The sequence below is a fragment of the Salvia miltiorrhiza genome, chromosome 3 (genome assembly GCF_028751815.1).
Source record: "Salvia miltiorrhiza cultivar Shanhuang (shh) chromosome 3, IMPLAD_Smil_shh, whole genome shotgun sequence".
In the NCBI taxonomy this organism is placed as follows: Eukaryota; Viridiplantae; Streptophyta; class Magnoliopsida; order Lamiales; family Lamiaceae; genus Salvia; species Salvia miltiorrhiza.
Genome location: NC_080389.1, coordinates 24,714,536 through 24,732,514, shown reverse-complemented (window position 1 = coordinate 24,732,514; position 17,979 = coordinate 24,714,536). Strand labels below are relative to the sequence as shown.

The 17,979-nt window shown below is 36.9% G+C and overlaps 1 protein-coding gene across 2 annotated transcripts; it reads right to left on the bottom strand.

Annotated features, from left to right (window-relative positions):
* Positions 1–1,119: 1,119 nt before the first annotated feature.
* Positions 1,120–3,087, bottom strand: LOC131015704 (5-amino-6-(5-phospho-D-ribitylamino)uracil phosphatase, chloroplastic). Of its 2 annotated transcripts, none has more exons than XM_057944125.1 (2): positions 2,876–3,087; positions 1,120–2,712 (listed from the first exon to the last, which is right to left on the bottom strand). In XM_057944125.1, exon 2 carries the CDS (start codon positions 2,437–2,439, stop codon positions 1,303–1,305), a length of 1,137 nt encoding a protein of 378 aa, XP_057800108.1. In that variant the 5' UTR covers positions 2,440–2,712; positions 2,876–3,087; the 3' UTR covers positions 1,120–1,302. The 2 variants fall into 2 exon arrangements, with proteins under 2 accessions (XP_057800108.1, XP_057800107.1); XM_057944124.1 differs by having other exon boundaries at positions 2,809–3,051.
* Positions 3,088–17,979: the final 14,892 nt, after the last annotated feature.

The window sequence follows — 17,979 nt, the reverse complement described above, 5'->3', positions numbered from 1 at the left end:
AGTCTTGAATCCACTGCCGCTGCCTCCAGCGGCACGTTTGTCTTCTTCTCCCTGCCAGGGTTAGTGGATGATTGAAGTGCAAATTACTCCTCTAATAGCGGCGCAGACTCTGAGAAATTTGTTGGTGAATATGGCGACGCCGACACCAGTACCATGAGGTTGTTGGTTTCGATCGTAGGGTTGATCTTGGCGGTTTCGCTGACGCTTCGGCCGATTTCCTCGCCGACGGAGTAGTATTTGGAGGTTCCGAGGTCTTTGACTTCGAGGTCGATGCAATCAGATGAAGAATTTGTGTGCATTGCAGATGAGGATTTGTTGATGTGATTTTTCTTTTTCTTTTTTCTTTTTTTTTTTTAGTTCCACGTGTATTGACACATGGCTTCTTGTCGGAACACTTGATTTTTCAATCGTCGGATCATTTTTGCGGGCCACAAACAAGAAAAAAAAAATGAAACGATGGGTATTGTTTTGTAATTACTCTTAGGATGAGATATTTTTGAAAAACACTCAAACAATGGGCCAAAAAGTGATATTTACCCTTATCATTATCCACGCGAGAGAGAAATTTATGTTAACTGTTGGTAACTACATTTGGACATATACTTAAATTATTAACCACCAATATTATAGCTTAGTACTTCAAATTAATATGATAGTAACCACAATTCAGTTTCCAACTTCAGAATCTGATTCTTAAATAGGCAAAGCAACAGATTCATCCCCCTCCAATTAATACAAAAATGCGAGAATGAGTTGACACCTACCTCGATATCTTGATTGAAATCCACATCAATGGCGTTTGGACGATCCTTGATTTAAAATAGAGAGTTTAGGTATTACTAAACATGGGACTCTAGAAACGAATTCAATTGTCAAATAATAGGATTTACTCGATAGCATACATGTGTGTACCTTTCTATGATAGTAACCACAATTCAATTTCCAAGTCCCCTTTTCACCACACATACACTTGGTTAATTCAAGAAACACCAATGCACATAAAGACCCATTAGCATTTAGAAAAATCAGACCTACGATTCATGATTCTCAAGAGCTTCATGCATTATCAATGACCAACTTTTTCAAAGAAAAAGGAAACACAGAGATTTGAAACAAATGTAGTGTAAAAGGCATATATTATTAATTATAAACAAACTACATACATGATAAGCCACATGGTAATCCAATGTAGACTACCTTCTGCATTTCTAGACATTTTTCCCTTTGCAGATCTAGAACACGATAAAGTAGGTGTACATGGCCAAGAACTATAGAACATCCTGTACATTTTGGAAATAAATATCACCAGAAACCATCATACACACCTACTGATGTGGACGGAGGCTCGTCTTCAGCCTCGACCTCCATCTCCAGCTCCGGCTCGAGCTCCCCTGCCTCGATATCAGCAAGGTTCTTCAAGTCGACCACCGTGAGCTCATCAAGGTGCCGGACTACCAGGTCAGCCGCTCCAAGCTCGTACACGGGGTGCTTGCTGGCAACAGCAACACATTTCATCCGTGCATCATGTGCCGCCTCAACTGTCTGATTCGAGTTGCCAAACACTATACACCGTTCGGGTATGAACTGCAGGAGCTGCGCTGCGTACATGAACATCTCCGGGTCGGGCTTCCCTCTGTAGACATCCTCAGCAGTGACAATGACACTGAACACTCCTTCAATACCGATCACTGCAATAGCCCTTTCGAGAGATTTCCTAGGCCGGGTAGACACCAGCGCCACGGGCACCTTGTGGTGCACCAGAACGTTCAAGAACGCCTGGGAGCCAGACCGGAATCTGTAGATACCGCCCTGCAGAGCTTGGTGAATCTCCTCCTTCCTAGACCCCATCCTCTTCAACACCCCTGGATCCCTAGACCAGCAAAGAACTTCTGCTATAGCTTGCTCGTTTTTCATCCCTTCTATTCGCCTAAGCATAAAAGCCGGTGGTGGCGACTTCCCTTCTTCCTGAGCAAGAGTCAACCAAGCTTGCTTCTCAAGATCAGGATTGTCTTCAACCAGCACCCCTTCCCACTCAAATATAGCACCTAGCCAACCACAACCCATCCTCTCATGTCGAAGCAACGGGTTCTTAAGCGCAGGGTTATCAGCCTTGTTCTCCGGTGGCCACAGCCCCGGCCGGTTATCCACACCAGAGTCAATCCCGGGCCTAAACCCCCTAGGTATTCGCTCTTCCTCACGATAGGAACGTGCCTCTCTAGTCAATTCCGCGGCTTGAGCCTTTATCACAGACCTAATCGGTCGCTTAACCTTAACATGCCATCTTTGCACAGAAGGTGTGATAACAATAGCATGTTTCCTATCCACGAACTTGGTAAAAGACAGCCGGCAGTTGTGCTTGCCGGCGGCATATTTCCAATTATAGCTACTAAAAATCGGTCGGTGCCCCAAGAGAGATGTTGCAGCTATTGAATCCGCCATCTTTTTTGTAATTAACAGCAGCCTAATTTTCTATATTTGTCTTCGCAAATCAATAAAGTTCCTGTCCCAGCTATTTAGGGAAATTCTTGAAAACTAGGTAATCGAAAATTGCACGCAGCAACCACCAAAAACAGAAAGCACACAATCAATTAATCAAACCTGTAAAGATTCCAACTTTACTAATATTCCATCAAATTGAACATCCCAATCGAAGAAATAAGCTTCGCCCCACCCAGCCAAGACAATAAATTACAACAAAACAGCCCTAGATTCCTACAGCACGAACAGAAAACTTGTATAAGGAAAATCTTATATATACAGAAAAACTAAATGATTTCAGGTAATAGAAATCCGAAGAGGAAACGGTACCAATCGAGTTTGCCTATTCTTTGTATGTATATTTACAGAGGGAATAAAAGGAAGAGAAGCCTCAAACCTGGGTGGGTGGAATGAGAAGAGTTTGATGAGGGGAAGAAAATAAATGAGAGAGAGAGAGGAGATTTTTTGTTTTGTGTTGAATGTTAACACATATGGCTTTCCGTATTTGTGTGGTTTATAAGCTTTGTGGGAGCAAAAGCCCAAATTACTTTTTCTGGCCGGCCGGGCAGGACCAGTTTTGGTTTGACCCGAATGCCGCCCTTTATTTTCAATTTTCGGATTCAATTTGCCTAACAAATACAAATAATCTTACCAATCTTCACATTTCAGACCGTCTAATACAAACTTTGAAAATGATGTTCTAATTATTAAATGAGTTACTAGCATTTTCATCCCGTCACGAAAAATATTTTTATATTAATATAAAATTAATATCAATTCAATTATCCTATGTATAACTATAATAAAAACACAATAATTTTAACTGGATATATTTAAGTTGAATATTGAAAAAAAAATTAAAGAAAATTCAAAACATTAAAAACAAATATTATAAAAAGGTAAAAATAATAAGTTTAAAAAAAATACATTTATTCAAAAAAAGATGAGAGAGGAGAGAGAATTTTTTTTAAAACTTAATCTTTAAATAAATATAATTTTTACATTTTAGATTAGATATTTATATAAAATATATCAAATTAAAGCTTTTATCGTGATCTTTAATTTTATATGCATATTAAATATTTTATAATTAATCGAATTTTAAAATTTTAGAATAAATAAAAGAAAATAAATATGAAGATAAAGAAAAAAGGAAAAAGAAAAGAAAAATGTAGTTTATAAATAGGGTTAATAGCCGCTAAATCCGTGAGGAATTTTTATTTTCTAGTATTTAACATGACCCTAAAATTTGACATCCAAATACATCAATTTGTAATTGGTTCGCAATTTTCCCACAAATTACAAATTCGCCCAAATCAAATTTGATTTGGCGGCCGAAACGTCAACATGGCAGCCGGAATCACCACATCACACACACTCCACCCCCCCCCCTCTTTCTCTCTCACACACACACCCCACTCTCTCTCTCTCTCTCTCTCTCTCACACACACACACACGTCACCATTCTCTCTCTCACAGATTCATCGCTCCCTCTCATCTCTCGACCACAACCGTCGCCACTTTTCCCCCCACCAGCAGAGCCCCCTTCCGCCACCCTCCCCCACTAGCAAACCCTCCTTCGCCGGCACCTCGAACCAACAGACCCTCTTCCTCCTCTGGTCTCTCTTTCTCGACCAAAACCAAAACTCGAATTCACCAAATTGATTTTCCAGAGCCCAAATCAAAAATCCAAAACCAAAACTCGAAGTCACGGACAGCAGACCCTCCCCGGCGAGGTAAAGCTCGAGTCTTTGTTCTCTTCTCCAATCGGCGAAACCTTCCCCTTTCTAGACAATCTCCGCCATTTGTTCTCCAGTTGACGAACACTCCTCATTCCTCCATGACCTCTGCTGCCTTTCCCCAGCAAACCCTTCTTCCTTCACGACCTCCGCCGGCGAACCCTTCTCTTTCCTCCACAGCCTCTGCCACCTTTCCCCAGCAAACCCTTCTCCTCTGCCGCCTTTCCCAGCAAACTCTCCAAACCAAACACCCAATTCCCCAACTTCAACTCCAATTTTCCTAAGCCCAGATGCGGAGAGAGATGAGAGAGTCGGATCCCCCGTCGCCACGACCTCCGCCGCCTCTTTTCCAGCCTGAAACCCTTTTCCTTTCTCCGCCGCCTTTCCCCCAACAAACCCTCTTTCCTCCACGACCTCCGCCGCCTATTTTCCAGTTGACGAACCCATCTCCTTCCTCCATGATCTCCGCCGCCTACTTCCAGCAAACCCTTCTCATCTATCCGCTTTCCCCAACAAACCGTCCAAACCAAACACCTAAATCCGTCGACCACAACTGAAACAGGAGAAAGAAAAGTTTGAGAAGAGTTGACTGTACAATGAAACGGTGTCGTCTCATTTTAAAATTCACAAAAAAAAAAAAACTTATTAACATAAAACCACGACAGTTTCGATTTTGACACATTGGAGACACGCCAGTTTCAATTTGACCAGAGCTTCTCGCCGTGGGAAAAATCAGACTAAATTATAAATTAATAGATTTAGCAGCCAAATTTTAGGGTCATGTTAAATACCAGAAAATAAAAATTCCTCATGGATTTAGCGGCTATTAACCTTTATATAATCAAACCTTTAATTTTATTATAATTATAAAATTGCACTTAATTTTGAAATTAATTTGAAATTGATTTTAAATTGGGAGTTGTCTTTTTAATATAATATAGATTGGTGATTATTTTATTTATAATTAAACCATTTTTTTAAAGTGAATTTATAATTAAACCATTTCTTGTCGATCGTTTTGATTTACTAGTTTATTGGTTATGGGTCGAGCTCCTTTGGAAGTTATAAATTTATTACTAGTAGTAGTATCTTATTTTCGAACGGATCAAATTTATGCGAATGGCCGGGTGTTATTAGTCTACTGTTTTATTCACGCACCTAAATTTCTTCGAAGCTTCTCATTAAATATTTGTCAAATAGATAATAGCGACAGTTTTAATTTTTATACTGGTGCAAATTAGTCTAAATTTTTCTATTGTTTTAAGATAATTTTCACCGTTGAGTAACAAATGATAGTGACAATAAATAAGCAATAATGCAGTTTCAGCGTTCGTCGGACTAACGATAGATAATTAATGTCGAAGGATTAAGATCCTGAACTAGTGTATACTGTAGTACAGTCTTTAAATTTTTTAATTTACTTATACTTCTTCTGTTGCCCAAATAATTTTTTATATTTTCTTTTTGGGACGTTCCTCAAATAACTTTCTATCTATTTTGGGATATTATTTCACCACTAATAATACTTTATTTATTCTTACTTTTCAACCTTTCATCATTCTCAATACTAATTATAACACATTTTCACCACTTTCAATATTAATTATAATACTTTTTCTTCACTACCAATACACTTAACAATATTTCCTTTAAATCTGTGACGTCCCCTACTAAAAAGTTATTTGGGGGAAGAAGGGAATATAATTTATATATATATGAAAAAAGCAGTATTTGAGTTTGTAGCTATAAGATACTTCCTCCGTCCCACGAATCTTGAGTCAATTTTCTTTTTTCGATCGTCCCACGAATTTTGAGTCATTTCTATATATAGTAAGAATTAGGGGGAAAAAATAAGGGGTTCTAATTAAATTTATCTTAATTAATTGTGTATTTTTCTATTTTATCATTTTTATACTTTATTACCTACACATTTATCTACTCACTATTATACTTTATTATCTACACACTTAAAATATTAATCTTCAATTTCTAAATTTTTGTGTTGAAAAGAAGTGATTCAAAATTTGTGAGACGGAGGGACTATTAGATACTAGTTTGTTTTCACAAGCAATATGATCTTTAGATGAATTAATGATGTGTTATTATGTATGAAAGGGTACGCATGATTGACGCAAACGAGGCTGCCAAATATAACTACAATATAATCATTAGTCACTCTTAAAGTGGATTAAAGCAAGTAATTTGTTTATATTATCCACTACAAATGCTAAGTAATTGGTGAAAAGATCTAAGAGTTTTGTCAAATTGTTGGCATGTGATTCAATTTACTTGTAGATTCATAAATTTATCGTTTCAATTAAAACATTATAAGATGTTCCGTTATTTTCATCTTTTTCTTCTTCATCTTTTTTATCTTCTGTTCTCTCTTGTTATTAATTATCAACATCAGCTATTTATAATTAAGGAATTCAAATTGTTAGCAAAATTAAATGAGTTTAAAAGTTCATAATTATTAGATAAATTTTTAAATTTGGTGTGCAAAATTAAATTTTTTTGTCAAAATTGAGTAATTTACATAATTTTTCTAAAATAATTTTATTCATTATTTATGAAAATGAACCGTGACTAGTAAATAAGAATTATATATAGGGTAAATATCACTTTATGTCCCATCGTTTGGCCGAATTATCGATTATGTCCCAACTTATCGATAATATCTAATCGGTACCCAACCTAACAACATTTTTTCAATTGTGTCCCCTAAAAATTTGCCGGCGCCCGGAAGATGATGTGGAACGCCGGAAACTGTGACGTGGATTTTTTAAAATAGTGGGATTTGCCAGATATAATAAACTTAAAAAAAATAAACAAAATGAATCTATGTGGCACTAAAATCAATCTAACGACACCGTTTTAACATAAGAATTAAATCAAAGAACAAATTTCAGTCTTTCTCAATATTTCTCACAACAGTCGAAAGAAGAGAGGGGATTGAAGAAGCTCTGTGAAATTCGAAGAATTGCAAGGGTTGATCGACGGCGCGACATTCCCAATCGGTAGGGTGATTCTGAGCGACGGCGAATGCTCCAATCGGTAGGTTGATTTTGAACCCTAGTTCTTCGATTTTCTTCAGTTTTTCCGATTCCTTAAACCAGAAATTCTAGTTCGTCGATTTTGAATGCTCCACACATCATACTAGTTCTTCGATTTTGAATGCTCCACATTGAACCCTAGTTCTTCGATTTTGATGATTTTACTTGTTCTTTTCTTGTTTTGAGCACTTGTCTTGTTTATTTTTTTCGCTGTAATTGTCTTCTTGCTCCCAAGTTGATAGATTTTTTTTTCCATATAGAAATGGCTCTCATTGTTCTTTTCAGAATGTGGCATGGTGGTTCTTTTGTGGCTAATGACAAGGAGTATGTAGGGGCGCAAGATTATATGGATATTGATGATTATGATGTATTTGTATGGGAGGATTCATTTGTGGCTGAGTTGTTGCAATCTGATTTGGGGTATGAGACAATCCGAAGATATGGGTTTAAAGATAAGGAGAATGGTGGGTTTCTATTAGTTGATCCTGAGGATCGTTCAATAGATTTCGTGAGTCTTGCCATGAAATTTATGGATGATAAGAAAAAGATGTTAGAAATATTTGTTGAGTGTGAGAAAGGAGTGTATCAAGATGTAGTAATTGAGCAAGAGAAGGGTGTGCAAACTCCTGCAGAAGAAGAGCAGCTTCAAGTTGAAGTAGAAGAAGAGCAGCTTGAAGTTGAAGTAGAAGAAGAGAGCGAGGATTCCGACTATGAAGTAGACATCAATGTATTGGAAGATGAGGATGAGACAGATGATGGGATGGAGGACATGGACTTCTCTGATGAAGATGATGAATTTCTTGACGCGAGAAGAGATGAGAGAGTTAATCGATTGCAAAGAGTGGCTGAAGTGACTAAGGAGAAAGGAAAACAGGTGGCTGAAGTGAATAAGGAGAAAGGAAAATCAGTGGTTGTCGAGAATGTAGCAGAAAAGGTTGTTCTTGATGAGGAGGAGGCTGATTCCGACACTTCATGCGCAAGTTTGGACAGTGATGGCAATAGGAAAGTGAAGTCCAAGGTATACTCCTCTGACATTGCTTATACTGATTTGAAGTTAGAACTTGGAATGCGGTTTAAAGATTCGAAAGAGTGTCAAGATGTTGTTAGGCATTGGGCAGTGACTAACGGATATAACATAAGGTGGACAAAGAGTGCACGTGGAAAAGTTTGTGCCGTTTGCTCAGAGGGATGCAAATGGAGGTTGTATGCTTCCAAAGTACATGGAGAGCCGACGTGTATTATTAAGACTTTAACTGGGGAGCATACCTGTACAAGGACTCAAAACAATCGCCAAGTGACGTCTAAGTTTGTGGCTGACCACTTCATGGACAAGATCAAGACCAATGCCAACATCAATATCAAGGAGATGATAAAGGAGATGCGGCTAACTTATGGAGTCAATGTTAGGCCTTTGTTATGTTATAGGGGGAAAAAATGGCGTTGGAGGCCATACGTGGTACATTTGATGACCATTATGCAAAGCTTCGGCCTTATATGTTAGAGTTGATGAAGACAGACCGGGAGGGACGATTTGAAGTGAAGACACATCTGGATAAGTTTGATAGATGTGTATTTGAGAGAATTTACATTGGCTTCTCGGCTTTACGTAGAGGATTTCTCATCGGCTGCAGAAGGTACATTGGATTCGATGCATGCTTCCTCAAGACAGTGCTAGGAGGGGCTTTGTTGGCTGCGGTTTCCAAGGATTGCAACAACCGCATGTATCCAATTGCATGGGCAGTTGTAGAGAAGGAAAATGAAGCAAGCTGGACTTGGTTTTTTGAGAGACTCTTTGAAGATCTAAATGTTGGGGATGGTCTAGGGTGGACGTTCATGAGCGACAAACAAAAGGTAAGTTAAACTTCTTGCTGTAAAACTGATTTAAGACATGAATTAGTATGCTAACTGGAATACATTAACTGAAATGCAGGGGCTGATCAATGGTATACATTCGCTTGCACCAAATAGTGAGCATAGGCATTGTGCTCGGCATATATATGCCAACTGGAAGAAAAACTTTGCAGGTCCGAAGTACAAGGCTTTGTTTTGGAATGTTGTGAAGGCAACGTGCAAGACGGACTATGAGTGGGCGATTGGTGAATTGAAGAAAGCAAGCACAGAGGCTGCCGAGGACTTTGAGAGTAGAGGGCCGAATGCTTTCTGCAAGGCTTTGGTTAATAGCTTCACAAAGACAGATGTCGTGGACAACAATGTGAGTGAAACCTTCAACTCTTACATTCTCAAGTGTAGAGATAAGGTTCTGATTGACATGCTAGAGGATATAAGAACAATGATTATGACTAGAGTTTATGATTTATCAAGTAGCATGGAAAAACTCTTGCATTCATCTGATCCATTGTGTCCAAATGTGAGAAAAAAATTGAATAAGTTGCAAGGGAAAATCAGACTTTGTGATGTGAGGCCGGCTGTTGGGGGGAAGTTTGAGGTGCATATGTATGATGACACCCATGTAGTATGCCTTGTTGATAGGGAGTGTACTTGTAGAGCTTGGGAGTTGACTGGAATCCCTTGTTGCCATGCTCTCAGCTGTATTTTCCACAATAGGGATGACCCCGTTGAGTTTATTGATCGTTTTTATTACAAGAACAATGCGATAGAGTGCTACAAACATGGTTTGAGTCCTCTACGGGGTTTTAAGTCTTGGCCCAAGGTTGATGAGGCGCCCATCTTCCCCCCTAAGTATTCAAGGGCAGCGGGTAGACCTAAGAAACGTAGGATTAGAGGGCTTGATGATCAACAAACTACGGCTAAGGCAAAATGGAGCATGAAAGGCTTAAGAATGAGTTGCAAGAATTGTGGTAAGTTTGATCACAACAAGAGAACCTGTAAAGAGCCTATTCGAGCACCAAGTGCAAGTGTAAGTGTTGTCATATAGTTTTACTTTGGTTTCTCCATTGTGTTATGTTCATTCTTACTAATTTGTTGATGTTTTACCTTGTTAGGAAACTGAAAATGAGCCCCAAGAGTCGGTTCCTCGAGGAAGACAGCCTAGAGCACCCCCGGCGTCGATGATGACTGCTCCAAAACCTACTAACATTACCAATATGGTTTTGCAACGAGAGATGCGCCAAGTAAGTTATCATTGTATATTGTTTATGCATGAAATTCCTAAGAAACAATAGTCTAACAATCTTAGCTTCACATAGGCACGAAAGGGTTATGGAGCGCTAGTGTCGACCGAGACGGGCAACATCTATCTTCGTGTATGTCTAAAATTCAATCTTCTTCATTTGTTGTTGTGGATATTGATGCAATTTGTCGTGTTTTTAGGATCCGGGAACACGACGTGTGCATTTGGTTAGTGATTCTCACTTGTCGGCGAGACCTTCGAAAAGGAAGAAAAAGACGACGACAAGCACCTCGGGATCGCAAGGGGCAGACGGCGGCAGCCAAGTGGAGAATCCGACCCCTCCATAGATCTTTAGGCAGATAGCCATGCTTTCTTAAGTAGTTACTTTTTGTAATGCTCGTTTGTTGAGAATGCACTCTATCGAGCTCTATCTTTTCGTTAAGACATGAATTTTTATGGCTTTTAAGACATGATTTGCTGTTGATTTGCTGTGGATTTGAACTTAATGAATGAAAGTCATTTTAACTCAATGAATTTGAGTGCATTTTATGAGTATCAAGAGACCATTTTTACTTCTATTTTTAACATAAACAAGATACTTATAGCAAAATAACTATTTTTAACAACATTTGCTACAATTTGATCTTCATAAAGGCAACGTGCAACATTGAGTCTCATACATGATACACAATTCGGATGATGCATATTTTTACTTCGGAAGACGAAGTCTCGGCGACGAGACAAACTCTACATGACCTACGAATATCCAAAAGAACAACACGACATATGTAACAATGGGAATAAAGAACAACGCTTGAAGTCTACCCTTCGTGACCTTCAAAGATTTCTTCAACGACCTATTCTCAACCCGAATTGCTTGCATCTTCATCTCAAGATCCTCCTTCAAATCTTGAAGCTTTTGGGCAGCAAGGTTTTGCTCTCTTTGTATCATTACATTACTTTTTCGTATGCAATGAAGAAGAGCCGCTCTCGCTCTACCATCAAATTGATCATCATACCATTGAAAAAATTTGCAGTCACCAGGCTAATCACCACCAAAAAATTGAATTTCAGGAAAATATTGCATAAAAACTCACTTAATCGATGAACAAAACTCACCTCACTTGCAAGAGGGCACCTCCAAAATCTTCTACCAGGATTAGCTACACTAAAGGACCTAATAAGGTTACATTGTCCATGAATGCAATGTACTTCGTGACCTGAATTGAGAGACTCCTCACTATATGAATTCTCCATTCTTCCCTGAGATATTATTAGGGCAAACACGTTGAATTGCGAGATTTCTTCAATATCAAACATGCTTGCTAATACAGAGGCGGCGGAGGAATACCTGAGAGGGGGCGGCGAAGATCGCGGGTGGCAGCGACGAGCTTGGATCCCTTGCCCTACGAGGAGTTCTTCAATTTTCCCAAAGTTCTTCAATTTTGAGTGTTAGATTTAGGGCAAAGTCGTTAGATTCATTTTAGTGAGTGCCACATAGATTCATTTTGTTTATTTTTTTTTAAGTTTATTATATCTGGCAAATCCCACTGTTTTAAAAAATCCACGTCACAGTTTCCGGCGTTCCACATCATCTTCCGGGCGCCGGCAAATTTTTAGGGGACACAATTGAAAAAATGTTGTTAGGTTGGGTACCGATTAGATATTATCGATAAGTTGGGACATAATCGATAATTCGGCCAAACGATGGGACATAAAGTGATATTTACCCTTATATATATATATATATATATATATATATATATATATATATATATGAATGTTATGCTACATACCTTATATAAGCAGGGATGGCAATCTACCCGCGAATAACGGATATCCGCGAAAATCCGAACCTATTAGGGTGGGTTTGGATACCATTTGATATCCACGGATAGTTTCGTCGTTGCAATTCACTATCCATTTAGTTCGTGGGTATGAGTTTGGATACTTACTATCCATACTCACGAAACCCGTTTACCCGCGAAAAATACCCGTCAATTATCCGTGAATTACCCGTCAAATATTCACAAAAAATTCCATAAAATATGGGCTTTGAATATATATTTTGAGATTATGGGCTAGCATATTATATCTTAAAATAGGCTCAAACAGAAACTGAACTAAGGCCCAAATTCTAATAGTCTAATTTAAATTTGAATTTTGTTGAGCAATTATAGAATTTTGTTGGATTTTATATTTTAGTTGATGAATTTGAATTTAAACATTGTTCTTTGTGGATTTCAACATATGGATTTGAATTGTGTTGATTTTTTTTTTTCTATTAAATTTGTTGTAAATTTATATTTAAATTTTATTTCGTGAGTATCCGGCGGATAGTAGGTGGCGGGTATCCGGCGGATAGTGGGTATCCGCCGAATAGCGGGTGACGGATACTCGCCGGATAGTGGGTTCATGGATACCCGACGGGTAGCGGGTATCCGCGGGTAGCGGGTTTGGATACCATTTGATATCCATGGATAGTTTCGTGGTTAAAAATCACTATCCATTTAGTTCGTGGGTATGGGTATGGATAGTCACTATCCGTACATGTCGTACCCGATTGTCATCCCTAAGCACCACTCATGTTTAGCCCTCGTTAGCATTATCATTTTTGTTTTAGACATTTATTTTTATTCTAATACTTCATAAATTGTTATTTGGATCATTAATTTTATAAATAACATAAAAATCAAAGTCCGATTTGTTCATATTCCCTTTAACTTCAAATAATTAATAAAAAAATAAATTAGACTTTGATTTTTATGTTATTTATAAAATCAATGATCCTAATAAAGATTTATGAAGTATTAGAATAAAAGTAAATGTCTAAAACAAAAAAAATAATGCTAACGATGGCTAAACGTGAATGATGCTCACATAAGGTACTCATATAAGGTATGTAGCATAACATTTATCTATATATATATAGTGAAAGGTGTAAGTAAGAACCACTAAATGAAATAAGAACAGAGAACCATTTTTAATTAATTGATCATTAAATCTACGGTAGATGCATCATCTTGGTGGATGAATGCAGCACCTATGTTCGAATCATGAAGGTAGATATTTTTTTGGCTGCAGTAAATTTAGCAGCGGATGCATTAATTTTATAGCAAATGCAGTAATTTTAATGATTCTCATATTTTTTTGAAAATTGTAGTTTGCACTAGAACCACGCCCAATGTATGTATATTGTATTTTTTTTAAAAGCATATTTTTCAATTTATGCGAAAACTAAAGAGGATTTTTTTTATAAAAAAAATAAAAAGATAATTCACCAGTTCAATATTAATATTAAGGTTGTCGATTGTTTCGATTTGTATCAATTTTTTGATTAATTGAATTCTGAAGACTATTACCAAATCGAAAATAATTTCTATTATCCATTTACTGAATCGATTAACCAATTTTGATTTTCAGTACAAAGTTATAAAAAAAATGGAATGAGTTTGATACTTGGGTGTTGGGTAAGGTAGAGTTTGCAATTTTGTAATTGTAATAGGTGTATGATACTTGAAGTTGAAATTTGGATAGTTGGATTTTATTTAAGCATAATTTTAGTTTGAAGGTTAATTAGTAATTTTAATGTAAAAAAGTTTTTTTTTTTTTCATGTTTTACCAATCAATTTTTATTAATCTAACAACTCGAAAAAAAAATCTTGTATTTATTATCATTGTTAGTTTGATATTCAAATATTTGATATTTGGTAAATTCAAATCAATATGAGTATAATTCAATTGGACAAATACTAACATACCGAAATCCTAGTTGAAATCGAAACGACTAGTGTGATTGGCCGACAAGCTTCCGAAGACATAAGAGGGCCACCGCAGAAAATAGGATTGTTTATAACATTTATGTTGTTAGATAGCTTCATAGTCAGATTCTTCTTCAATGCACAAATCCGTGGACACAAACCAATAATCCAAGCTGACAAAATTTCTTGGGACAACTTGTTGCCACGTCAATATGTCAATGTGTCGTTTAGGAGAAGTAGAAACGTGTAAGAAATATAGAAGCCAGACAAACATCTATCTATTTATATACTCCCTTCATCCACTATCAATGTTTCATTTTTATTGACCATCCATAGTGGTGTCACATGTGTGCCACATCAACAACTACCTCATTTTTTAATTACCTCATATTTTCTCCATTATAACACTACCTCATTTTTAAATATTCATGGACTCCACTATCATTATTACTACTTTTACCATTATATATATTACCTATGTATTTTAATTTTTGTATTATATTTTATTTTAATAAAATTAATAGAATTATATAAATAAATTAATTTATTTAAATGATAAAATATAAATTTAAAATTAATATAATTATACTATAAATTTGAAATTGAAACATGCATATTATTGAATTTACAATTAATAAATTAGAATGGTGCCAAAATAAATAAAAAAAATGAAAAACAAATTCATCAGATCAAATCACCCAAAACTTACAGGCAAAACAATAAAACTGAAAAAAAAAAAACAAACGTCAATGCAATGGATGGGCTCCATCAGATTTTTCAAAAAAAAAAAAAAGAAAAAAAAAACGAACTAGACATTAATTTCAAACGGCAAAATATATGGAAATAATTGCAAACTTCCAATATTGCTTCTACCTTCTACTATATCAGATTTTTCGGGAAAAAAGAAAACAGAAATTAAATGATAGGAAAAGAAGCAAAATCAGCGCCAACCTAATCCCAGGCGCACAGAAATTAAATGATAGGAAAAGAAGCAAAATCAGCTCCAACTGTGTGCGCTGGGTGTGCTCTTTTGTGCACTCGCGCGTCGCCTGTCCAGGCGTGGGGCCCACCATTCAGCTTGCTACCTGGGTAGTAATCTTGCTACCCGGAGCAAATTTGCTACCTTATTTCTTGGACTCCACTATGGTGCTACCTATGCCAACTAGACTTCTACCCCAAAATTTTTGTCCATAGTGGATGCTCTAACATCTACAAAAAATATTCTCACCTTACAACAAACTCAAACTTCATCCCTTCACCGCACATTTTTAAATATTACCTCATAATAACACTTTTAATGTGAGTTTCAAATTCAACTCACAACACAATTTACTAATGTAGGACCCAAGTTTCACCCCCACCACATATTTTTAACATTATCCCATAATAACATCTTTAATGTGAGACTCAAACTCCACTCACAAAACACTCACCTAACTTTTCTTAAAATTAGCACTGAAAAAAGTGTGGAATATTGATCATGGATGAAGAGAGTATATAATTCGGAAATATATCATATCATATATGGCATCGTATAATCGATATATTCCCACTTTGTTATCTTAATCTCCGTGCCCAAAAAGAAAGTAGCCACATTTATTGGGACGGAGGGAGTACAATTAAGACCTATGAATTTTGGTATCATCAAAACAAGGATTAGGATATTCTACAAGGTTCCCAACACTTTATAATAAAATTTCAACACAAATTCTTTATAATTTATCACAAATTCATCAACAAATTGTCTGAATTTTTGTCTGAATTTGTGCTCAGTGCTGCTGACGTGTGCTGCAACTTCTACCAATTGTCTGTTTCATTAGAGATTAACTATAGGATACTACTTTTGTGCTCAAATATTTGGAAGATGATACAAAAATATGCCCATTGCTGGTTTCTCATTTTTGTAGTCAATAAAACCAAAGTGGATTGACATAAATGACTCCAAGAATCTCACATTCTCACTAAACAAAAAACCTTCATTTTTGTTGACACCCAAAATAAAATACAAACATATATAGAGAATATAAAACCAATCTGGATCTTCATATATCAGTACCAACATTCAAAAGCATATATCTAACACCAGCAATAGGCTACTTGGAGCAATAACACCAGCAACAAAACTTAATCTCAACATAATATAAAACATAAAAGTAAGACATGTCTGCTGATAAAATTCTACAAAACTTTGAGCAAAAAGGATGAAACAAATGAAAAAATATTTGGAAGACGATACAAAAAAATAGCTTGCATCTCTTTTGTTATAACTCAAATGGAATAGAATGGTAAAGTGCCATTAATTCAGTGAAGTAAAAACAAAAAAAAAACTTACCTTTCAAGAGCCTGCGGAGTCGAGGCCGCCGGAGACGGTTGGGAGCCTGGGAGGGGCTGCGAAAATGCAGCCTGGGCTGAACGGAGATGGCTGCGACCTACGAGCCTACGGCCTGGGCTCTAGGAGGCTGTGGCTGCGGCGGCGCGGCGCGGCGCCGGTGGGGGTCGGAGAGGCTGAGATTTGAGACGATAGAGAGACGGCCAGACGGGTGGGAACGGGGTTGAGATTTCAGAAATCAGAATTTTGAGAGTACTGCCTCCCCCCAGCCCTAGTTCTATTCTATTCTCTAATATTAAAATTAATTAATTAATTTAATTAAAAAAACCGGTTAACCGACCGGTTAAACCGATTAACCGGTTAACGATGGAGACACTGACCGGTAACCAAACCGAACCGATAATCGGTTATCAGTTAACCGACAACCGGTTTTTTCAGTTCGGTTACGGTTTTAACCGAATAACCGGAACCGTTTAACCAGCCCTAGTTGGTACTGAAGATTGGATCTTCAGTCGTCTCGGTTGTGTGCACCCGCAAGCACACGTTCAGGTTTGATGTGCACCCGTAAGCACGAGCATCAATTTGCAGTGCACCCGTAAGCACTTGCCCAGTGAAATTGTTGGTTTGATCAACCGACCGTGGATGTATGAAGTATTTTTCGAACCACGTAAAAATCTCTGTGTTATTTACAGTTTTCAGTATTTACATTCTTACTTGTGTTCTTACCTTCTTAAACCGAAAACTGATTAATAGCAAAGAGAAACCTAAAGATTGACAACGTGTTTAACTCACAGGCTATTACGAAACAAAAAGTTTTCCGCTGCGTGTGTTATTAGTCTAACTGATCTATCTTCTGATAGTCAGTAAGTTCATAACATATCTCTGTTTATCAAACTCGACTGAAGTCTTACGTGTATCAGTTAAGGTCTTTGACTTAACTGATATCTCTTTACTGAAGAGTTTTCAGTGTCAGTCGTCAACCCTGTTTTGGTCAACACTCTTTTCAGTAAACAGGTTTAGTCATTTTGTGTTTGAAGTTTCGTTTTGATTCATTCGAACAAAAATAGCCTATAAGTGTATTCCCCCCTCTCCCCCATACACCTATTCGAGACCCTCCAGACCTAACAGTTACTATATAGAATATAATTGCAATCATATTTAATTTTCCTTTTTTCCCACTTTGTTATCTTAAGAAAGTACATTTGTTATGTTAAGTATAATCAATGTCACGGGCCTTATAGTAGCAAATTGGTGTTTGTTTTACAAAATTGCATATAGGAATAAACTAGTTATTTTATATTTATTACATTGAATTATTTTATTCTCATACAGTAATAAAATACTAATATTTGATGATATTTTTATAAAAATGATATGTAAATTTAATAATCCACACAAGAGAGTTCAAATGAGTGAATTTAGTCGAATGATCTTTGTATACTACTCCCTCCATCCCTGAAAAATTGTGACCTTATTCCTATATCGGGATGCCCCTGAAAATTGTAACATTTCCTTATTTGAAAATGAC

Bases quoted from the DNA above. Each gene is read 5' to 3' on its own strand.
- LOC131015704 (XM_057944125.1), bottom strand. From the start codon at position 2,439: ATGGCGGATTCAATAGCTGCAACATCTCTCTTGGGGCACCGACCGATT.